Source organism: Dermacentor albipictus, chromosome 1 (genome assembly GCF_038994185.2).
Source record: "Dermacentor albipictus isolate Rhodes 1998 colony chromosome 1, USDA_Dalb.pri_finalv2, whole genome shotgun sequence".
Classification (NCBI taxonomy): Eukaryota; Metazoa; Arthropoda; class Arachnida; order Ixodida; family Ixodidae; genus Dermacentor; species Dermacentor albipictus.
In genome coordinates, this window is record NC_091821.1 from 200,143,757 (window position 1) to 200,168,508 (window position 24,752).

Sequence of the window (24,752 nt, forward strand, 5' to 3'; positions counted from 1 at the left end):
GCGGATTTATTGCAAGGCGTCAGCGTGAACCACTGGGCCCTCCACATGAAAAAAGTTCTTGATACGCAGGTCAAATATGTAGTCCTCAAGTAATCGTTCTCAAGTTCAGTCAAAAACATTTTTTACCTTTCTGGTGACATCATTGTGCGGGTATGACACGTGTCCCATGACCTATTTCAAAATTACGAAGGCGCCTTTGTCCTGTTTTACGGTAGCCGATGTCTTTCCTTCACTGGAATATCATACTTCCTTCCCTCTCTTTTTATTTTGTCTGCTGCCCGACTATGAACTCAGAAAACATAAAAGAAGACGAAACGCCTCGTTGGCAGCGTACGCTGATATATCAGCGTGACATTTGGCAGGAGCTTTCCATTCAAGTGCTGTCTCCAATAGAATGCCTTTCCAGTGAGCGCTGTGTGGAAGCTGCTATCAGCTCAATGCCTGGATAAGAACGATTGCCCAGCACACCTGTGCAGAGAAGAGCTCTTGGCGAAGAGCTTTCCTTATCGATCGGCGTGAAAGCAGCCCGTAGGTGGGAGTACGATACGGGCACCGTGTGTCGATTGCAAGCTGTCTCCGAGATGATTGTGGAGCATCGAGGGAGATTGAAGCTTCCGGCGCAAGTGCTCGCAAGCCTATAACATCCCCGAGGTACACAAACAGAACCCAGTGGGAACCCATAATTGGCGTTAGGCAGCTGTGACGGCCGCTTTCACTCGATTCCCTTTTCACCGTCTTATTCGCGCGACCTTGCGAAAAAAACTGCGCGCAACGAGCACTGCAGGCGACGAGCGCAAATTGCGCGACTAGTCATAATTCATGTGAAAATACATACAATGAAAGGGTCAGATAAAAAAAAAAGAAACAGGGGCCGTAGCCGCAAAAAGTTCTTACGCTAAAAAGTCGTGTTGTTGGGCGAGTTGGTTCATTACACCGAATAAACTAAAAGGAGGGAAAGAGAAAAGCAGAAGGCAGATAGGTTAACCAGAATAACGTCCGGTTGGCTACCCTACACCGGGGGAATGGGAAAGGGGAAAACAAAGATGAGAGGGAGAGAGAGGAGTGAAGGAAAGAAGGAAATTGCGGTGAGTTCGCTGACGCGTGTGGTCTTATAGAAATTGCATTAATATTCACAGATGGTCGCACAAGCCCGTCGTCCTTAAGAAGCACAAAAGCGCCTTCACCGCTTTATGGGCCGACGGGCGATGGGGGCGGTGTTCCAGCAGCACCTGCACAGAAAGTGGCCGATTGTCCAGTTTTTGGAGAGCTTTGGCAAGTTCTTGTCTTTCTGGGGCATATCGTGGACAGCGGCACAGCAGGTGGTCGATATTTTCTTCGGTGCCGCAGACCTCGCATGCTGCACTGTCAGTCACTCCAATTAATGTAGAATATGCCTTTGTGAAGGCGGCAACTCCTAACCAAAGGTGACAGAGAATCGTATAGCTTCACGTCGAGGAAGTCCGAGTGGAGGTCGGAGTTGCAGGGATGGGATTAATTGATGCAGTCTTGTAAGTCGTAAGTTTGGCGAATTCCACTCGATATATGAGAGACTGCGTGCCAGGTGTCGAAGTTGCCTTGCGGCGTCTGTCCTCGATAGCGGAATTTGAACGCTGTGCTCTTCTTGATGTGCTGTTCGAGCAGCGTTATCGACGGAATCACTGCTACTGATTCCCCAATGGCCAGGTACCCATTGAAAAAAGACCTCGTGAACTTTTTGTTGGACGTGATGGTAAAGTTTCGCGATTTCGTATGTCAATTGGTCATGACATCCGCTTCGGAGAACTGACTGCGTGCACTAAAGGAGCGCAAAAAAAGACACGGACAAGAAAGACACATGTGCTATTACTTGTCTTGTATTGTCTTGTCCGTGTCTTACTTTTGCGCTCTTTTAATTTGTTCCGTTCTTACGCTAGAACGCTTCGTAAGAGCAGCTGCGAGCCTATCGTGACCCCGGGCATATTATTAGCCAAGACGGCTGGCCAATGGCAAAACGCACACGAATGAACATCTTGCGAATTCGACCCATGGGCAAGAGAACAGCGATGAAGGTATTGAGAGCAACTGTCTTATTATGAAACGTAGCTCTTACCGAATTGTTGATTGAAACTGATTTCGCTTTTGTTAACGCTTGCTTAGGCGCTATGGTAGAACGACTATGCGCATGTGTCACAATAACCATAAAAAAATATCATACGCTTTCTGGGACTGCTATAAGAAGTCCGCCATAACTGTTTCTGCGATTTCATGTGATGTATTTGTGAATTCAAGAAGGAACTTCGCTATACGCCCGGTGGGGGTTCGAGACAAAAATGACAGTGTCTTGCAGTAGCGCTTGCGCACGGTAATTAATACAACAGTGCACCTTGAAGACGTAGGGAGTTAATATTAATTTCGCTGCCCGAACGTAATTTTTCTCGTAGCATGTTTTGTACCAATAAATTTTGGAGCAGTTTTATATTCCTGTGAGCAATGAATGATATTTGTCAAAGCTCCACTGTATTCGTGTCCATGCGTGCCTCACAAAGCGAAGAGGTTTCAACACTCGTAGTAAGACTCACTGAGGCACTGCGCTACCTCTACAGCAAATTGAGCCGAATCGGTATACCTCGACCCATTGTCCAGCGATAATGTGCGGTACAGATGTATAAACTTCGAACTTCTGAAAAGCTTAGCATTGATTGCGTTCTCCTTTGTTGATTGGATTAAACTGTCCACCATCTAAAACAAGCCGGTTTACTAAAAATTATGGAGTAGGGGTGATGGGGAAAGAGGGAGAGGGAATTGTGTTCGGCCGCAACAGTAATAAACCGAGAAACGGGGCGCACGTATACCGCACATCCCCCATGTCCAGTTTAGTATACTATATATACGCCAAAGCACCAAGCTGCGGGGATACACGCCGAAACGATGGACGCATATACAGTTGAATCGCAAGCATATACGCATTCTATATATATATATGCGTTCTCGTGCCTTGCCGCATCTTCACGTGCGTGCTCCTTGTGGCACCCTCGGGCTCTTTGATTTGGTTTTTCGCGTGCATACCCGCGCTGTGGCCCAGCCTCCCTTCGCCGCGCTCCGTCATCGCCCTCTCCACGACGCCTCTTTGCATTTCTTCCTCTCGGATGTGAGTGCATGCATGCATCCAGCTACAGTATATGGCCAGCTGCGGCTTGTCTCTCGTCTCCTTATACACTTGCCTCTATAGTAAATAAATCTCCCTCGCTTGGGTTTCGCGAGGGCCGCGCAATATTTATAGCGCTCCATAACTGCCGCCATGCGTCTCGTGGTCGAATGACCGCGGGCCAACGGCCTTGCCACCCGACCTTGACAATGCAGCGCCTCCCCCCCGCCCACTCCCGGCGGCTGCCTTTGTCATGCGAGCGTCCTGCCTGAGACGAGGAACCGGAGTCTTCGTGCGCACTGCAGCCCCGAGGCATGGGGCTTGCTTTGCTCGTTTTCTAAGTGCTATTGTGGAGCTGCTCTTCTGTGAATATGTATATAACGCTTCTCGACCAGAACTCGTTCGTGATCTTCGGAAACGTAAAACTGCAGTTATTGTGCTATAATTATGGAGATGTGTCGACAGCTTTCTCTGGTTGTATAGAGCTTGACATACGCAATGAGTGACGCGATTCTGTAAACCTTTCATGTAAACGACAGAGCTAGTTTCTAAGCGTATACTGTTGCCCGACACCAGGGCGAAATTCAGACAATGGGGCCGACTGGTTTATCAGGAAATGAATAACACGATGGCTCTGTTCCCCTTCAATAGCTGTTTAATTTGTTTCTATTTCTTTTATCGGTTTGTCACTCTATCAGTTTATCACTCATAGTTTTATCACTCACCGGTATCACCATAATCGTTGGAATGGAGGGGCGAACAGATACTGTGGAATTAAATCCATGCATAAGTGTCACTATGCCAGGATGGCCCATATAAGAGGCTAAAAATAATGTTTACGGAAAAAAATATAAAGATGAACCCAATGAACAACTGGCCTCAGAAATTCGGCACATATATCATCAAAGCTATGACAAGGGACACAACATAATATTTCAGTGGCTTCCAGGACATTGTAACATCAGCGGGAATGACCACGCCGACGAAGCCGCCCGATCTGCACATGAAAGTGGGCAACCAGTCTTCATTCCGCTTTCGCGAACAGACGCTGCGGCTGAGCTGCGATTGATGTCCCGTGAGTGTACTTTGCCCTTGTGGGACTCAAATGTTTTCACCATGTGTAGGTTGAGTTCGTTGTCTCCAGACATACAGATGCACCTCCCGCCTGGATTACCACGACGTGAACAGACCATGCTCTACCGTCTGTGGCTAGGCGTTGCCTTTACATACGCCTATGCTTTCCTCATAGGAATGGCCAACAGCCCCACGTGCGTCACATGTAACATCGATGAGACGCTCGCACACATTATCTGTGTCTGCCCGCGATACAGTGCTGAGAGACAAGTGATGTGCAGAGTACTGGACCAGTTGGACAATCGTCCACTTTCAGAACTAAAAGCTTTAGGCCAATGCTCCAAAAGAACATCGGCGTTGAAGGCCCTACTCGCGCTATTAAGGTTCTTGCGCTCTACGGCGCTTCACGACAGACTCTAAGAATGCAGCCCCCTACCGCTCTGTAGTGTACGCGCTTTGTTCGTGCTTGTCTCTCTTTCTTTCTATCTCCCCCTTCCACTCTGTTTCTCTTTTTATCCCTCTTAACCCTTCCCCCTGTGCAGGGTAGCCAACCGGAACTACCTCTGGTTAACCTCCCTGCCTTTCTCTGCATTGTTTTCTCTCTCTCTCTCTCTCTCTCTCCGTGGCCAATTGTGCGGAAAAGCACTTTCGCTTTCTCCCGCAACGATGACGAACCGGCAGCAGGTAACAGTGCTGGCTGTATGAAGGAGTGCCTCCTTTGAAGTAGTGCCTCAGCAAATTTATTCTGTGTGAATTCAGGAAGGACCGCGGCTTTGCACACTTGAGACGATCCTCGTGCAAGGCAGACTGAAGGAGTCTCAAAACTGTCCGCGCGCTTCTGCTTAGCGTGTGTGGTTGGTTAGCGATCGTCCACACGTGAAGTGAAATGCTGGCGAGAAATGTGACATTGTCTAGCTTATAAAATCACCAAAAAGAATTGCCAGAAAGTTAACGTCAGTGAGGCTTCAATAGAGAGCTTATGTGCCTGTTACTCTACAGTATAAGAAAACGCTATGGAAACCTTCTGTTGTTTCCCGTGTTTGTACGATTCAGTTTATTTTAACCTATCACGGGGTCAGTGGGAGGGGGGGGGGGGGCGTGATTTACGCACCGTGCTTGTTTGTTTTCAATGTGAAGCCTTGTGAGAGACCATCTAATAGCTTGCGCCCCATTTGGTCATACCGTTTTAAACAATCCCTCCCCGCCTCTATTGTTCTGAATAAATTTTCCTAAGTCTAAATGTGTACATAAGGATGACAAAGAAATTGTGGGGTAAAAGCCATCGAAGATAGTCGGCAAAGACAACGACAGCTTTCTTGTGTAATCTGCGGTATATTCTCATGCCATCCGTAAATCACGAAACCTTATGGGCCCGCCACCAGACACACGAAGTGGTAATCTCGCTGCCAACCACAACGCCGAGTGATACCACGGCATAGTATATCTTGTAATCACTGCACCCCAGTTGAAACTTTTATCACAAAAGTTGCTCATACCTTGTTTTACAGTCTTGACAAAGTTATCCCTTGGGATTTTGACAATGACAGCCTACAAACAAACTTCATGAAACAAAACGCTGACAGCGCATGCCTTTTATGTAAAATCTTCTCATATTTCAATATAATAGTGCAATACAATTACAGAAACCTGAAAATGGTATTTTTTTGTCGCGGCTGTGCACTATATCACTGTAAAACCATTTACAACCTTAAAAGTGAAAAAAGGGTGTAAATGAGTTTATAACTCGCATGCTTAGGGTGTGATTTATATAAGTGACACCCTAAGACTGCGAGTTATAGACACATTTACACCCCTTTTCACATTTAAGGGTGTAAATTATTTTAGAGTGTACCTCTGGGATCGGCCCACGCAATAGCGCGTTTCTACCAAAATGCTCGCCTTCGTGCATAGCGCTTGTCACCAGCGTTTACCGGTAAACGTTACGGTTACATAAGCTGCAGTTGCTGGGAAGCGTGAGAAGCAGTCAGGGATCTTTCAATGATGTCGCGTTCCACTCTTAAAGGCGAAGCTTAAGCGTCCTCCGAATTTTCTCATCTTCTTTGCCAGCCCTACCTTTGAGCGGCACGATTGTAAGATTTCGGTCATCTGACCATGTTTGCCCGTTCCTCCACTACGTGGAGCATTGCAGTCCTCACCAAAACAAAGCTGAAATGCAGCCTTCGAGATTCTCGGAACGATACGAACAGTGGCGTACTGCACTCCGATTGATGAATCGGTAAATTTAACCCATGATGCCGCGGCAAAATAGCATGTTTACGAAAAACGTGCGCGTAAAAATAAAAGCCGATGTTTGCGTTATCTCAAAACTACACCTGCGACTCCAAAACCGGTCGGCCACGTGTGCGCCGGTGCAAGGTATTCGTGCACACGTAGTTATCATCTACATATCTGCTAAGACTTTGTAACTACTTTCTGAAAATTGCGGCATTGGGAAGAGTACTTATATGCACTTCAAGGATGCTCTCCTTGTAAGGGTGTTCGAATAGTTCAATTTCCTAATCGAAACGAATACGAATATTCAAGAAAAATAACTTTCGAATATTCAATCAAATATCGAATATTTGTTCATATCTAATCTAAAGTTTGTGTGGAGTACGGGTTAGTAAAAGAATTAGGCTTATTTACATTGTTTGATGCATGCATGTAATACCGTTCACAAGCAAAGGAACGGCACATCACCAGATGCACGCAAGGAGTTGCGTTCGTTGAAGCAGTGGAGTGTGGTACTACAGCACCACGCATTGTATTAAAGGGGGTTCAAATATGCTGAGGTTGACTGAATACTAAATTACATGCCTAAATTGTGACAAAAGAAAAAGAATCGTATATAGGCTTCCTAAAAGCGAAGCATTCTTATTAAACGTCTAGCAGTTATTGATCACGTGTTGTCTGCTCCACGGTGTTCGCTTATAGGAACAGGTGCCTCTGCACAAAAACCGCAACTTCCCTGGCGCAGAATAATTCGGAGCAGTCCTCAGTTGCATCGCTCCCTCTACCTCGGGACCCCAATAAGTATTGAGATCCCTTTTATTCGAACAGAGGCGAATGTTCGACAATTTCGAATTGTGAACTCCCGGATCGAATACGAATTGAATAGATAGGAGTGTACGATTCGTATTCGAAATTTTAAGTATTCGCACACGCCTATTTTAATACAAATAAAAGCCGAGTCCATAACATATATATATATATATATATATATATATATATATATATATATATATATATATATATATATATATATATAGCCACTGCTCCGCCAAAAGTCGTGCAGCAATTTGTTTGTACGGAAAGATTTGTCGTTCTTTTGTTATTTTTATAATTTCCACAGACTCCCACATTGTTCAAACATCGTTCGTATCTGGACGAAAAATTTACATCACAAAATTCAGCACCGCTGAATGTGTAACGTGTCGAACGTGTGTGGTATCTGTCTTCGACTACCACTAAAGGCCTGCAAGCAAACAGTGCCGCTTCATTGTCACGTCGTGTGTGCTCGATTGACAACCTCAAGTTGTTTCAGAGAGTTGCCAGTATTATTTCCACCCAATTTAAAAGCGATTCACACCCGCCGCGGTGGCTTAGCGGCTATGGTGTTGCGCTGCTAAGCACGTGGTCGTGGGATCGAATCCCGGCCATGGCGGCAGCATTTCGATGGAAGCGAAATGCAAAAAAATACGCCGTGTCCCGTCCATTGGGGCACGTTAAAGATCCCCAGGTGATCAAAATTAATCCTGAGTCCCCGACACTACGGCGTGCCTCACAATCAAGTCGTGGTTTTGGCACAATAAAAACCCCAGAATTCAATTCAGAAGTGATTCATATGCGAAAAGACGGGCATAGTTCAATGGAATTTTGGCTCTCTTTAGATAAGACAGCTTCAGTATATACAGGGAGCCGCAATCGCTTCCACAAAACGGCAATACGCCGGGAGGGAGCGGATCACAATGTAGGACGCATTGTATTCGTAATCGCGGAAAGGAGGTCGTGAGAATGCACTATATTTAAATAGAAATGTATGCTGTAGAAACCTCAATTTCTGCGTGCCCTTAAATTACGCGAATTTCACGATTGGAGAATGACGCGAAGTGTGTATCCACGCGATATGATCAGGGAAGAAATATGAAGACTATGCTGAAAACTAATATATGTATGAAAGAGAACTGAGGGGCCCAATTTTTATTTATCATATAGGAAGCCAACAAAGACGATAAAACGAACACAGGGGAAATTACTTGCACTTACTAATTGAATTAAAGAAATGATAAATTAATGGAAATAAAATGGATGAAAAATCAACTGGCCGCTGGTGGGGAACGAACCCAAGTCTTCGCATTACGCGTGCGATGCCCTTACCAATTGAGTTACGGCGGCGCCGTTTTTCCATCCACTTTCTGGGGTATTCATGTTTTACTACTAGAACTAGCCCTGAGAGTGTTAGCCAGCGATACCACTCACAAATCTAGGCGGCGGATGTGAAACATCTTTTCTGCCGCAGGCGTCACGAGTACGTGATATTTTTGGGTGAATAGCAACTGGTCAATAAGCCCACACATGCTACCTGTAAGCATCAATGTTGCCGGATTCGAGAAGGAGGAGAGACAAAGATGAGTAAAGACAGGGAGGTTAGCCAGTGTAAGTACCGGCTGGCTACCCTGTGCTTTGGAAAGGGGTAAAGGGAATAAAAGGAGAAAGAAGAAGCAGAGGAGAAAAAAAAAGAGAAATCGGAAAATTCACGCAGTAACGTGATATACGCGATACAACACTCAAAGGCGATCGCACAATTCGCATGTCCTTAAAAACTTCAGCAAAGCCGTTAAGGCCTTGAGTGCCGAATCCCGTCTGGACCAGTGTCCTAGAGCTTTTTCCTCTGTAAAGGGGCGACTTTCCAGTTTTTCGAGCGCGGTCACGAGCACTGTTCTTGGCACTTTGTAGCTGGGACTTTCTTATGTAATGAACGAGAAGAAAGGGAACTGAGGGGCCCGATTTTTATTAATCGTATCATAAGAAGCCAACAAACAAAGACACCAAGGAGAACATAGGGGAAATTACTTGTACTTGCTAATTGAATTAAAGAAATGATGAATTAATGGAAATGAGAATAGATGGAAAAACAACTAGAAGGCACCACTTCGATTTACTTGGCTGCGCGAGCTTGCGCTGTGCGAGTCCTCTCAAATGCGGTGCAGGAATTCTCTGGCCTCGCCGAGAGGTAGTGTACCGTACTTTGATGAGCAAGGCGGCGTGCGTTGGCTTTATCGGTGAGGCCGCTGGAGGCACCTTGTCATCCTTATTGCGTGGCTCCATGCAGCTGCGTCGCAGGGATGATCGCGTTACAACGCGGGAATTTGGTCCTCATATCGGACACTAACATGCTGTTAAAGTGCAAGTCAAAGGGTTGCAACATGGCTTGTACACCCAGCGAGTACGAACACGCAGAGATTGTTGTTGTCTTTCAGTTTCTGGAGGAGAGTGCTACCGGTAAGCCGTGCAAATATCGAACCCTTGGCATCGGAGGGCTCCCTGAAGGTTTCGCGCTGCCGTGGATCCAACGTAAGGGTCGACCCCATTCTCCATGTAACGGACCCTCGTGTTGGTGGAGCTCCAGTGGTTTTGAATGAAAAATGTCCCGAGAAGCAGGAACGACTGCTGTCACATGACATATCATTCTCTTTGCCTGTTAGATTACTTCGGATGAAAGAACCGCTGCCGCGTATAGAAAGCTAAAGAGATTGCACTTTTTTCGAAAAGTCAGAAATGGTTTTTTTTAATGCCAAGTAACTTTAGCGGCCCAACTGAAGTCGTACGGCAGATCCCCAATTCGAGAACTATATGGGCCGTGAAATTGTTTATGGTTTTACAATAGTTTATTTCTTTCAATGCGAAGCGGCAGTATTATTAAAAGTCGAAGTTATGGCGCTATTAAACTGAATAGAACCACGTAATTTTTCAGTGCATTGAGTAACTCACTAAATGCTTGTTGTCTTGCTTAGTTTTTTTCTCAATAAATTATTCATTGGATTCTTTGTTGTCTTTATCATTAAATGGCAAATGTTACAATGCATTTTCCAACAAACGTTCACATAAATATATTTTACTTATCCATCTTATTCCTGTCAACATACATTGTCACGGAGAGAAGCGTTTTGTGTTAATGACATCTGTGTTTTATCGACTTTACGAAGACTGTCTTTGAGAAGCGAGAACGCAAATTGCACAAGGTAGAATAGACTTGAATTTTTACATTTGCAGAGTCATCTCATAACAACATTTGACGAATACTCTTCGATGTGCCGAAATTTCAAGTTTTACCACATTTTGTACACTTGTGTTCACAGTTCAAGTGTCTTAGATTACCTATTGTTTTTATATATATACACGTAGATAAGGCCGTTGATTTACTTTTGATCCACATTTGCTCAAAAAATTTCCTTGCCGTTCAATCATGCTCGCAGTGCAGCCATCAAGTGGACAGAAGTGGAGAAATGTATTGTGGAGAAATGGAGAAGTGGATAAATGTATATTAGAAGTGGAGAAATGGAAAATGTAGAAACTGCGCTATGAAATAGCGCAGTGGTTGCCTAAATGTTGAATCTGCATCGTAAAGTGCGGCGTCACCAAGCGGCATCTGAAATATCTATACTTCACGGGCGCATTTTATTCGTCGGTGACAATAGGACGAGCTCATACAAATTGGTTTTGCCTTTTTAGAAAGCTGGGGTGAAAACAATATACTTCCACATGTCACCATCATCGTCAGCGTGTTTTATGTCGACTGCAGGACGAAAGCCTCCCACTGCGATCTCCAATTTCCCCTGACCTGCGCCAACCGATTTTAACTAGCGCCCGCAAATTTCCTAATTTCATCGCCCCATCCAGTCTTATACCGTCCTCGACTGCACTTCCCTTTTCTTGGCACCCATTTTGTAACCCTTATGGTCCACCAGTTATCTAACCTACGCATGCACCAGCCAAGGGGCTGAAATAACCCATGTACGCTGACAAACTATGTAGCACGTACCAGCAGGAACTGTTATACGTAATGAAAAAAACAACAATAAATTGCTAAATAAAACCTGTACCTAGGTATAATGACAGATCATAGTTATCTCTAAAGCACACCGACCTCTTATTGCAATAGCACTTATATTTGCATGATTTCCTTTATTTAGCCATTCAGTATGTGCCACAGGATGTGTGTTCATTTTGGCGGATCCTCCATATAATAGGTATACAGTCCACTGTGAGACAAGAAGTGCAGAATGCCTAAATGTAGCTAGATGCGCGTCGTGCTGCCCTCGACAACCATCATGCATCGCCTTCGTCCACGTGAAAGCGTCGACGGCCCTCAGTGTGTACCCGCCTGATTTGGCGTTTGCATTTCGGCAGAGCTTCTGAACGGTGCAGTGCATAAGCATAAAAAAAATTGTATGATAAGGTAAGATGCGACATTTGTGGGGGATGAACGCGAAAATTACACGAGATTACGCCTCACATATATGGTCAGAGTAATCGCAATTGTATGGCATCTCGTTTTCTTGCATGGAATTTTAATTAACCGCTTTATTAAAGTTTCTCTTCACACAGATTCCAACATGTGCGTGGGATATGCATATGTTATTGTTCGCGTTGTTGTCATTGCTGTTGGCATAGTCGTCGTCGCTTATCGTTTCATGTTGAACAAGATTAAACCATTGTCGAAGAGAGCGTGCAAAGGATAAATAACTGAAAGAAAAGATGTGGTAATGCTGAGTCGGGACTCCCATTTACGTATTCCCAATTAGGGGCAAAACGTGTAATGAAAATAACAACTTTCACCAGCCTTCACCTTCCGCACGCAGTGTACATTTTCCTCGCCGAACGCCTCGAAGCAAGGTGTTGAACCAGTGAACAGACAACCGACAAAAAAGACGACATTATTATTTTTTTTGTCGAACTGGGACAGAACCTGGACAGAGCCGGAACGTTACTTTTTTTTCAATTACTAAGGAACGAAACCACAAAGGCTGACTCCATTTAGAGGAGCTGTTAATCTATGCACTGTCTGTACTTATGGCGGAATAACGCTATTACTTTTGCGAATGCACACGGGCCTGCTCCTGTTTTAGAAGTGGCGGCAGCATTGTTGCAGTCTTCAAGATTATTCCATCGGCAGCCAGGTGGGTTAGTGATGCCCCTCCTTACCGCTTAAAACTGGTCACCCTAGAATGCGTCGGATGAAAAGGGAAGTTATTCCTGTGTATGGGATGGCTGTTGCTCACGCAGGGATATGCGCTCGTGTTGTCCTCTTGCAATCCTTCTTCCTTCGTCCGTTTTTCTTTTTGCCGCACTTGAGTGCTTCGCGCTGCAGAAATTTTACACCATGCCTAGGGTTCTTTAACGTGCACCAAGCGGAGGCATCGTACGCGTGCGTTTTTCACATTCCGCGCCCATCGGAACGCGGCCGCCGCGGAGCTACTTCCGGGAATCGACCCCGCGACCTCGTGCTCAGCAGCACAACACACTGAGCCTCCGCTGCATGTCAAAAAAACGCAAAGCCCGTGGTCTGTAAACCGTAAAAGTTTGCGCACCGCGAGTTCTCAGAGAACGTTCAATTTCCGAGCAGCCCGTAACAGCAATAAAAAAAACTGAACATCACAACGATGTTCACATATACTGGTAGAGGCTGTAAATTCGAATACTAGGCTGCGTTGTGAGGCTGTGCAGATACTCTGCTTTTTCTCAGATCTCGTGTTCCGTAAAGTTTTGTGGTTCACTGTGCATACCTATAAGACCTTTAGGTATGTCATGACAGAAAAGTACACTATGAACTTAGTAAATCGAATCAAGCGTCCGAAAGGAAACCGCGCACAGCTTCATTTCTTGATATTTTTTTTTTTCAGATGTATTCAGCATTTTCTTTATTGTTAATGTTTACGGCAACCGCGTTTTGAGACGAGCACGTCACCATGCAGAAATAATTTATGCTATTTATGACAGTATGACGCAGTTAAGGATTTATTAAGCGTTTACTTCGCTTGTTTCTATTCCCTTCTTATCATGCATGCATCGCTCACGACCGGCTGACCCATGTGATAATGCGGGCGTGGCGTTGCTCAGACCACGGACAAGTGCGTATTGTAAAAGAATTGGAGTGTAATTGTTCCCTCATCTATAGGAGAAGCATTGTGATTTCTTAATGAAATGTGGTGCATGCACGTGCTTCAAGCTGCCTGGAGAGAATTCGGCTGGGATTTCGGGAATACGCATATACAAAAAGAACATTGCGTCGTCATCCGAGATACAGTTCTTCATTGACCGTCATTTTGAGAGAAAGCTGAGGCATCGCAATATGCGTCGTGCCCGGCGGAAATACCTGCACCTATAGTCGCTTCTTCGCGTTGACACCTTGCTGCTTGTTAGCTGTAGTACCTCCACGGCCACTCAAAGCTATAATGGCGCAGTGAAACAAAAGGCGACAAGAGAGCTACTGCAAGAAACGACTATGTACCTCTATGCCACGCATATCCGCGGTGCTATCTATGGAATGTTGAGAAGACTGCAAAACGCGCAGTGTCGGGCAGTGGCGTAGCTAGGTCTTTTGGCACCCGGGGCCCATAGGTCTTCTGTCACCCTCCCCCCCCCCTCCCCCGGGTGTAGCCGGCGGAAAGAGGGGTGTCTTCAGACGTTATGACACCCCCCCCCCCCCCCCCCCCCCGCTGGCCCCTTGCACCCGGGGCCCACGGCCCCCCGGCCCCCCTTGTTGCTACGCCACTGGTGTCGGGCAATGCGCGGAGTGAGACAAGCAATTCCGGTTAGATGCTGAGACTAAATCTAAGCTGCTACAAAGTATACAAAAAGTTGTAATATATATAAAAAAGAATACAATCTCGCCTTAACCATTCACCTTGTGGCCCCACCAGCGCTGCACTGTTTTGAAAATATCGAGTTGTGTTAGCCATTACATATACATTTTGTCAAAAAGGCGTCGACTACAAACAAAAACGAGCAACAGGACGAAGCTTCAGCTGCTCCGCGCCCAATTGGCCCCTGTTCGCCAGAGATTTTGAGTCAATGCAGGAACCTCGGGTCACTGCGGGAACTCTCACGTCCTCCTCTTCTTCTGCTTGTGCGCTGCTATATTAGAGTTTCATCGTAAAATAGATTCTCGCTGCTTTCCTGTCATTATTAGTCGGTTATACTCACGGACATAAACCGGTTCGAACTGTTCTGGACTGTTATTTCATCGCTCTGGAGTTTAACCGAAATTGAACCATCTGTTACTTAATCGAAAGACAAACCAGAAAAAAAATATAAAGACCCTTTTTTTGGGGGGGGGGGGGGGGGGTCTTCGTAATCGTGTTTTTAGATCAAACTGCCGGAGCACTAATCTAATAAATATGGAGGAGGCTAAATGGTGGCAGGTGCGCGTACAAATATAAGATGAGCAACTCGTTCCCTCTCGGCTCATCCGCGGGGGATGAACTGGAACAATCGTCTGTGTCGGTTTCCCGGTTAAAGCGCAGGCGCCAAACTACCCCCGATTGAGTTAGGGCTAGGGGCTTTGTCGCGCGCTTGAAATTTCATTCCCTTTGGGACACAACCAGACGGACTCACTCCGCTCGCTTCGGCGAGCTCCAATGCTCGATTATCTCTTCTCACCTTGGAAGCGCGGGCGCAACATGAATCGGCGTCAGAAGCCGCGTAGATGGATGTGAGTGAGTGACGAGCAACCGACGAAGGTGCGCTGTGGCTGTTCTCTTTACAATATATTATTCGGGTGCGTATGAAGCCTTTACCTTTGTTTCTTCTCGAAGTGTGTACCACGAGGTTTATATATAGCATGAAATAGATTTCATTAGGTGTCACAATGCTGTAAATCCGAATTGTCACGTCGTGACGCCGAGATCGAACAACACTTTCATACTGGTAGCCGCCAAACTTACATTGATATGTATACTGCACACTACTTTCCGTTATTACACTTGTTTCTCTACCTCTGCAATTTATTTTGCCTTAGCTTATTCTCACAATTCTCATTATGCCATGGTGTGATACCTTTAATGCAATTAAGAAGTGCGGCAAATTACATTTCTGATAAAATACTCCTGTTTGAATGGAACTGGATGCCGGGGTTTTACGTGCCAAAACCACGATTTGATTATGAGGCACACCGCAGTGGAAGACTCCGGATTAATTTTGACCCCCAGGGGATCTTTAACGTGCCCCCGATTCACGCGATACGGGCGTTTTTGCATTTCGTCCCCATCGAAATGCGGCTGCCGTGGCCGGGATTTGACCACGCGACCTCGTGCTTAGCAGCGCAACACCGTCGCCGCTAAGCCTCCGCGGCGGGTGTCTCTGGTTTTGAGCCGTTTAACTATTACAATCAGCAGAAGTGCGCTTTCAGTTTGTCACCAATGTCGGCAAGTGCATACGCTCATATACCGCCATACGTTTTTGTGCGTTCCACACCCGGAATGTTGGCGCAAGAGCGACTCTTGACGTTGCCGGCTGCACATAAAACCTCAATTTCGTTCTTTTCCATGCATTGCGCACAATAAACAGTAAACAAGGAATCCTGAGAAGTACGTAATGAATCGAACGCAGTCTGATCGGTGGAAAGGGGTTATAGCCTTAAACGTATACAGCCGAACGCCTCTATAACGAAGTGCTTGGGGTCACCGAAATAACTCGCTATACAGATCACTTCGATGTAAAGGTCGTGCACCGCACAGCCCACAGTATAACCGGGACGGAATTATTGCTTCGTTATACAGGTCATTTCGTTGTAGAGGCGCTCGACTGTATATAGTATATTTGCACAGACGATGTGTGTTCGTCTTTAAATTTGCGTGATAAGAGGATAAGCTGTGTGACGTCATTCTCTCTCTCACGTTCTTTTTTTTTTTCATGCTTCTCTAACAAATGGTTTGCGCCTTCTGTAGTTCTTAATTTAGCCCGCGAGATTGGTTAGCAGTGCACAGTCTAAATGCTAACGTTTTCATTGAAAGAGCATGCAACGGTACTTAGCATGTCAAATTGATTGCAAATTCTGCATGTTTATTTTCGAACGATCGACTGCTGCCACGTTTTTATTTTTCATGTGCTATTGAAATAAAAGCAGCATTTTGCTCACAAGGCTTTACGTGTCATGTATGTTACAAATGGCCGCCGTTTCAGGCATTACTTTGGGCTGCTATGCGATTGCCACAATCACGCAGTCACATAGCGGTGAATATTTTAAGGCATCATATATAGCTTACACGTCAACTGTGCAAGTTTCGAATTTCGTGTTCTTTTTTCACTCTCGTGGCCAATTCAGTGACTGCATGGCGCTGCTGCCGATTGCAAGGTCGTGGATTTGATTCCCGACAGCCGCAGCTCAATAAGAGCGACATGCAAAAACTTTCGGGCGGATGATTTAGAACTTACTCGAACGTTATACGTAGATTTACAGGTATACGCTAAGAAACCCCAGGTTCTTTAACGTCCATGTCCTCCATCGCCGAAGGTGCAGCCTGGGATCTAGAACCCGATCAATATGTTCAATTAATGAAAAGCTGTCGTTCACCTATGAGAGCCAACGGTTTCTTTTTTAAATTTTTGTTAGCGTGTGTCTTTATTAAACGCTATCTCGTTATCGTCTTTCTTGTATCGTACATTGATGCTGGGAAACATTGCTGCGTGGTGTGGTGTAACGCTTGTAACAGGCCACTTTTGCAATCGCACATGGTTTAATCCCTGAAGTGCAGTTAAGATCACCATTGCTCTTTTGCTGTTCCCTGCCGTGACGTATACCTTGGGCCATTGTCCCCTACTTTATCTCGCCTATGCGATTACGTTAAGGCTCATGCGGTGCTCCTGGCGAAACAATCAGTATGGTATCCTTTTCCGCGAACTCTCCTTCTAGTTATCACGTCTATAGGGTTCAATGCATTTCTTGATCTCTGGTTCGCCCCGCTCTTTTCTCCTCGATGCTTTCCCAGACGTTGCGGGTGCACCCCATTAGGCCCTTATCACTTCGAGCATGTCAGCACAAATGGACATTAGCAAGAAGAACGGAGTGGTTATCGAGGCGCCCGTAATGCTTCGCGATTTATCAGGCTAAAATCGAACACTGAACTTCTGTGATTGGGCAAAGAATGCATAAAAGGTTTGGCAGCCTTCTGCCTTTTCCGATAAATGCCAAGAGCTTTCGTATCAAATCGTTTTTCTCTTTAACACACCAAATGTGTTCGGTGAAATGAGGACAACTTACGCCCTCCAGGACTTGCCGGGAGCCTATACAGCTCTCCTAACTTAGTAATATGGCCAAGTTCTCCGAGAGGTTCAGGTACATGTAAACAGTGCAGAATTATATGTAGCCTGAAGATGTTCTGAGCGTGAAAATGCGGCTGATTATCGTATTTTTTGGTAACACTGAGCATGGAACGCAGCAGTCTTCTTTAAGCTAAAGTTGTTCCATTGTTAAAGATAATGCTCCGATTCGGCCAGAAGACAGTTCATATTCTATATGTCAAATGTCATATTGACATCTTACATACAGCATATCTCATATTGACAAATATCCTATTGACATTGTCATATTCTATATGACTATGTCACAACCGGCGGTGTAGTTGACAGTACAGAACGATGATGCGGCATGTCCCCAAAACAGTTTTTTTATTAACATTTTTTTTTCTCTCGAGTGTGTGCGTGTGCGCGTGCATGCATGCGTGCAGTTGTGAAAAAGAAGCCGTATATATATATATATATATATATATATATGTATGTGTGTGTGTGTGTGTGTGTGTGTGTGTGTGTGTGTGTGTGTGTGTGTGTGTGTGTGTACTAGCATGTGACGCAGAAATTTGTTTGCCCGCTTCTTCACACGCAAGCGTAAGTTTGAACAAATTTTATTCGTACACCTATCGGTAATCATTATCCTGCTCCTCATTAGAGTGACGAGGGGCGAGCTAGTTACGGAGGGCTCCGGAGCGTACTTTCCGGAGCCGCTAGGTCCTTCGTAACAGAACTTATTTGGAGTCAACGTCAAGAAAGTTATATTCCAATGACTTCCTACATGCTTCACCAAAACCGTCCGTCGGATTGTTGACTAGCAAAAACTGACTATAGAACATTAAACTGCAGCAGGTGTGGACGACGCTGTCTTTTGAACTATACTATTGTTTCTTCACTGTTTTCCGTTTTACGCCGTGACTGTATACATATTGAGACTGTTTTGGCATAACGGACACTGTGATTGGACGTTCGCATGTAGCCGTTGCTGCGTGCTATAGCTTGTATTGCAGGTTGTACCGTAGTTAAGTGATATTCTATTCCACCGCTATTTGTGTTTACTTATTTTTTCATTTTTTTCTCATTTGTTTTTTCATACTATCCTTAGTCGCTGCAGTTTATTTTGCTGATTGGTATAGCCGGCCCTTCGGTGACATATCGTCCCACTCGCTCAGCATTAAAAAAACAACAACCTTGTGGCCATCATCGACTTTTGGTTTCGTGATGCTGTCCCGGATAGGGAATGGACTATGTTTATGTGCCTGCGCAACGTGTTCAACGGTGAGGTTTAGGGAATTAACAAACTTTAGACGGCTACAAACAGGCGTCCTCCGGGAGGAGAAGCGCGTGATGAAATTAGAACTGTTAATGTGATAATATGGAGCTGTGTCGAGTTAAAACTCCGCCGCTTCATGTAAAAAGTGTTCTGTCTGCATCAGAAAATATCACAGTTCAATACATGCAAACCATTAACCTAGGTGCAGACTGCGCTAACCCAAGTAATTGTTTGTTTATCGCAACTACCTTTTGACATTGACTGAAGTATATCGCAGCCGAAGCATAATAGCCGTTGTTTCGCTTCTGCAATTTTTTATGTGTAACGACGAGAAGTGTTGTTACGCTGTTGGATACAGAGTCTTTTTCATTTCTGTATGGTTAATTCTAACTTTATAACAGTAGCTTGATCTACAGAAGCCGGGGTGAACTCATTTATGAATATAGACAGAACACTGCAAACCTCCCATGCAAAGCGAATGGACGTGCGTGATTGCAACCGTGCATGTGTTAAAACGGAATAGCCAGCTCCTGCTTGCATTTTTGCCTGAAATGATGAAACGCGCCTTCTTATATACGGGAACATTATAACATACCCGGTAGTAATAACAAAGGTAATAGCTAGAAGCGCCATTAGTGCCATCACAAGAACCTTTTTAATAATAATAATAATAATAATAATAATAATAATAATAAAGAAAGCCTGCGTAACAAGTGCACTGTTCGGATTGCAAGATTGACTCCTCTTGTTGGGAATAAGGAATGTTGTTAATTGCTGCATACACTACAATAACTGCGCTATTTTCAACAAATCAATTGATTGATCATGTGGTGTCCTTATCACGCTTAATCATTAACTATATATATGTACATACACTTTTAAGCTGTGCTGTACTTGACTAAGATTGCATTTCACTAAGAAGCCTTGCACCGCAAGGTTTTATTGGAGGCGATGCGGCATTACACAGACCGCACGAATTGAAAAATGTGATTACATACAATATGTAGGCACAGCTATATCGGTATAATATTGCGTTACGACTGCAAAGTGCCGTGAGTACTGTTACGAAATTATGTCTAACGGTAATACATGTCGTGATATGAATGTATACATCCATTGTTTTAACATTAATAAACACACGTGTTAACATGCTTTGGAGAGAGTATTATGTATTGTCATGTATCTTTGCACCCTGGCAGCTCTTATCAGTCGGTGCGTCAAAGAATTTTTACATATATATACCCCTGCCGTATTTTCAGCGAAGGTGTAGCCGTTAGTGATACGGCCTTGCTCAAGTGCACGTACACCAGGACTATATATATACGTGTGAATGAATCGCGTGCCTCTGCGTTTACTCAAACCACTTCTTTGCAGCGTAAACATTTGCGACTCTATTGCAACCAGTCAGCTAGGACCGACGAATACAGGAAGCATCTGCACCTGTCTTGGCACTTTCTTACAAGTATAGAGCCCTTCTCAGTCTGCGGCTGATCCGAAAAGCTTTCTGCATAATTTCTGCGCGTGCTTGCATATCGGCACCAGTGTCCAGCTCAAGTTCATGTCTATTCGAAGTTTTGTACACTTTTTTTTTTCATTTAGCTGCAGATTAGAGGAACCGTCAGCAAAAGCACTGCTACGACTATCATTCAAGAATTGCGTGCAAAACACACATAATCCTGCTGTGCGTTTATTTCTCAATAAGAGTATCTCTTGTGAACTTGTGGTTCCCACATTGTGAACTCGCAAAGGACACCCTTGCAGTTGCTGAAATAGCGACTAAGCAATACGAAAAAGAACCGAAAACGAAGACACATGCACCGAATTCTCGAAAAGAAGTCGTAACGCACGGAGCTCTTATCACGTGTACGGCTTAAAACCGGACGTTCACGCCCGCTGCTCACACAGCGCTGCAACACAGCGGCAGTTGTTGGCCATAAGCGCGGCGCATCCACAGCGTTGATAACACTAACAATGACGCACGTGACCTCCAAAATCTGAGCCCCACAGCGCGCCACTGCAGAGGCTCAAAACGCGCGGGCAGACGCTTCCGCGCGCAGACCGCTCGTTTCTCGCCACCAAGTTGCTCGCGGGGCGCAGCGGGTGACGGGCGAGCACCCCCCGTGGCACCCGAACTAACGACCTGGGGACGCAGACGCCAGTCCCCGGTGGTTAGCTCGAATGAGAGGCGCGGCCTCGGCGCTGCCATGTGGCGCTCACCTGCGAAGACGATGAGTAACCGAACTGGCCGTACGACATCGCCGCCGCTCGGCCTTGGGCTGGCGCGCGCACACACGACGCAGGGTAGGGGCAACCGGCGGCGCGGCTTAGTCCACTTTAGGGGCACACGGGCATCGGACGATGTCGGGACGCTACCACGGAACTGGGACGCGCTCCAAAGGGCCCGCGCGCGCAGAGTCCGAGCACGCGCAACGGCGCAGAAATCGACGCAGAGTTCCTCGTTGCCAGCGCACGGTGCATTAGAATTGCGCCGGCGAGCGGCGCGCAGCGTGGCCTCCGTGGGAGGGGCCTCGCCTGGCACCGCCTCCGGAGGTTTGATTGGCAGGGCGCGCTCGTGGCCTGCCAATCAAGCTTGCGGCTCGCGGAGAACAAGTGTTGTGACATCGGCTAAATCAGCGGTGGTAATTTGCGCGCGGCGCCCTACCGATGCTGCCGTTCTCGCGGCCCAGGGCCACGTTTGCTTTTTGTATTCCTGCGGCCCGTTTGTTTCAACACTCTAGATTACGTGTGTCGCCAAGCTATTTCAATCAGGTTCGCGAGGGCGGCGCGCACGCTCCGTCGCACGTGCGACGGTCTTGGCGCCCACGGCGGGAAAAAGTCGGCTCTTGCCTCGACGCCGCAGACGCGTCCGGGCAGCAGGTGCCCCGGGCACTCGCTCGGGGCCCCGCGATGGGCCGGCGGATCGGCGCAGAACGCGCGTTTCGCGGAAATGGCCGCCGTTCTTCGCCTTGGCGGCAGCTGCGACGGCGGCACGTGACGCGAGCTCGGCCCCCGGTGCCGGCACCCTTTCCGGGGCGGCCTGATATCGAACACGCCCCCGCGAGCGGTCACCCCCCTGCCTCGCCCCTGGCTGCGCGCCGGGGCGCCAAAGGAGTGTGTGTCCCCAGATAAAACTCCCGCACAAGTGGCCGACACCCGATCAAAGCAGGGTCATTTGTGCGAAAGACGTGCCGGTTGTTAGCATGGCATTCTTTCCCCATCAGTCGCTGTCTCTGTTCCTTCTCGCTTCAACCGGCTTACGCGGCTCCGAGTACTCTACTCTTCGGAATTGTGCCGCAGAGCAGTGGATACGGATGCCGGTCGCAGAACCTAGCATCAACCAACTCTCCCGAGACCGATCTACTTCGAAACGTAATACGGATACATGCCGATTCCGTTTCAGTGGTAGTTTTAAACAACGCCGGCAACGCAGAAAATCTAGGCCACCATTTCAACCAAGGCACCCTGCCGTGTCCACGTCACCAACCCTTAGCGCGCTAAAACATCAAACGCCTTCCATGGAGCTCGAATGTTGAGAGCACGGGCCAGCTGTTTCCGTGCGTCCAAGACCAACAGTCTCTGCATTGTTAGCGGTACAATGGCGTAAGCTAAAGAAACCTTCGCTGTTGTACGCGGAAGCCTAGCTGCCATTAATTTTCACATGGCAGGCGATGTATGACACCGTCGACATTGTAGGCCCGAGTTCGGTTAAAGCAGAAAGCCGGGAAGTCAAGCACACTGCGGTTACGAAAGCAGCCTTGCAATAAACCTTGCAGTGGTCGTTAAGATAGCGTTTCTCAGTAGAAGTGAAATATCTATACTGCAAATCACGAGTCATCGCCCCTCCCAACGTAACACAGATCCTAAAGCATATCTTTGCAAAACCTAAATTTGATAGACTACTTTGATACTAAGAGATCGCCGTATACCTCCGCTAAATCTCAGTCGATATCACGATTTGCTGACACATGTAGTACACAATTAAGCTGTTCGTGTCAAACTTAACTTGTGGCGCCTGAAAGCGAATTTCATAGTTTACTTCTCCACTTTTATCCGTATATATAACCTGTATGTTTTATTTGATACGATCAGGACGACGCCATTAAATAAAACGTGGGCGGGCAATGTTTACATATGCTTATAAGGCACGTCAATTGATGGGCATTTAGTAAATCAAGTACTGGTAAAGAAATTTCTTGCATATCTGTCGACCGCTTTTCTGTCGCATATCCGCATATCTGTCGACCCACCGCTTTTCTTTGCAATATGACGCGTTTGCTTGAGTGAGGGGCGGGGGGGGGGGGGAGGTTGCCAGGAATTACCATAACATTAGGACATTTCGGTATTCGGAAGTCACCATGCACTCTGTCAAATTGAGCTGTGTTGTGGCTGCAGTTGTGACTAATGTATAGATAACTTCCTGCCGGACTTCGGCAAAACAAAGAATTTAGATCTCCTTGAATTCGCTTTTACGGGGCTCTCTGGATTTAATGAGTTTTCTGTTGCACGCCGAACCTTTGTCGTCGTTTGCCTTTCTTCTTGTTTTGCAGTTTACACATGCAGACTATTCACTGGCAGATAAGGGAAAATCAATTTCCGCCCAAATGATCCCTACATTCACCCACGGCCCTCAGTCCCCAGCAGCTGCGGAACACCTGACCAAGGCGGCGATCAGACCTGTAACGCACCAGAGGGTGCTAGAATCTCTGGGTACTGACAGGTAGCCAATGGACACTGACCCTGTCAGCCTTAAGTTGCCGAATTCTGTCGAGTGAGGCTAGCTTAGCAGGTCTCTTTGAGGAACTATCAGACATTGTTTGGGATATCATCGGCCTTATAAGGTTAGAAGAACTGGTGAGGCTTATTCATTGCTGAATAACGGACATGCATGTCCTCTGCTATGGAGGTCGCCCAGATAAGAAGCAATACGGGGTAGGACTCCTAATTGATAAGGACATAGCGGGCAACATTGACGAATTCTACAGCATTAATGAGAGGGTAGCTGTAGTAATCAAACTTAATCAGTGGTATAGATTAAGGGTAGTACAAGCCTACGCTACAACATGCAGTCACGATGATGGTGAAGTAGATCAGTTCTATGAAGAAGTTGAATTAGCGATGAGAAAAGTGCAAACTTAGTATACTATAGTAATGGCGACTTAATTCAATGCAAAAGTGGGAAAAAAGCAGGCTGGTGAGCGAGCAATTGGCAACTACGGCGTTGACTCTAGGAACGCTAGAGGAGAGATGCTGGTAGAATTCGCAGAAAGGAATAAGCTTCGAATAATGAACGCCTTTTTCGGGAAGCGTAGGAACAGAAAGTGGACCTGGAAGAGCCCTAATGGTGAAACAAGAAATGAAATTGATTTCATACTTTCTGCTGATCCCAGCATAGTTCAGTATGTAGAAGTGATAAGCAGGGTAAAGTGCAGTGATCATAGGTTAGTGAGGGCTAGGATTCACCTCAGTTTGAAGGGAGAAAGAGTAAAATTGGTCAAGAAGAAACGGGTCAACCTAGACGCAGTAAGGGCAAAAGCAGACACATTCAGGCTGGTACTTGCAAACAAATATGCTGCTAGAACAAAGAGGTGAAGGTGACATAGAGACAATGAATGAAACAGTAACTAGGCTGGCTTCAGAGGCAGCCATAGAAGTGGGAGGCGAGGGTCCAATGGAAACAGTAGGCAAGCTCTCCCAAGTAACAAAGGACCTAATAAAGAAATGACAAAGAATGAGAGTGGCCAACTCAAGAGATAAGATAGAATTCGCGGAACTTTCAAATCTGATCAAGAAGGCTAAAATGAGTGATATTCGAAACTATAACGCGAGAAAGACTGAAGAAGCCGTAAAAAATGGACGCAGCCTGAAATCAGTGAGAACGAAACTTGGCATAGGATAAACCAAGATGTATGCACTGAAAGATAAGCAGGGTATATCATCAGCAATCTCGAAGATATAGTAAAAGCAGCGGAAGAATTCTATACGCACCTGTCCAGC

General features: G+C 46.1%; 1 protein-coding gene across 1 annotated transcript in view; it reads right to left on the reverse strand.

Moving 5' to 3' along the window:
- Positions 1 to 21,218, reverse strand: part of LOC135903139 (iroquois-class homeodomain protein IRX-6-like) — a 211,886-nt gene extending 190,668 nt beyond the window's left edge. Inside the window, exon 1 of the mRNA XM_065433537.2 lies at positions 20,976 to 21,218. Coding sequence (XP_065289609.1) covers positions 20,976 to 21,014 — 39 coding nt within the window. The 5' untranslated portion in view covers positions 21,015 to 21,218. The remainder of the gene's footprint in view (positions 1 to 20,975) is intronic.
- Between the last annotated feature and the right edge of the window lie 3,534 nt (positions 21,219 to 24,752).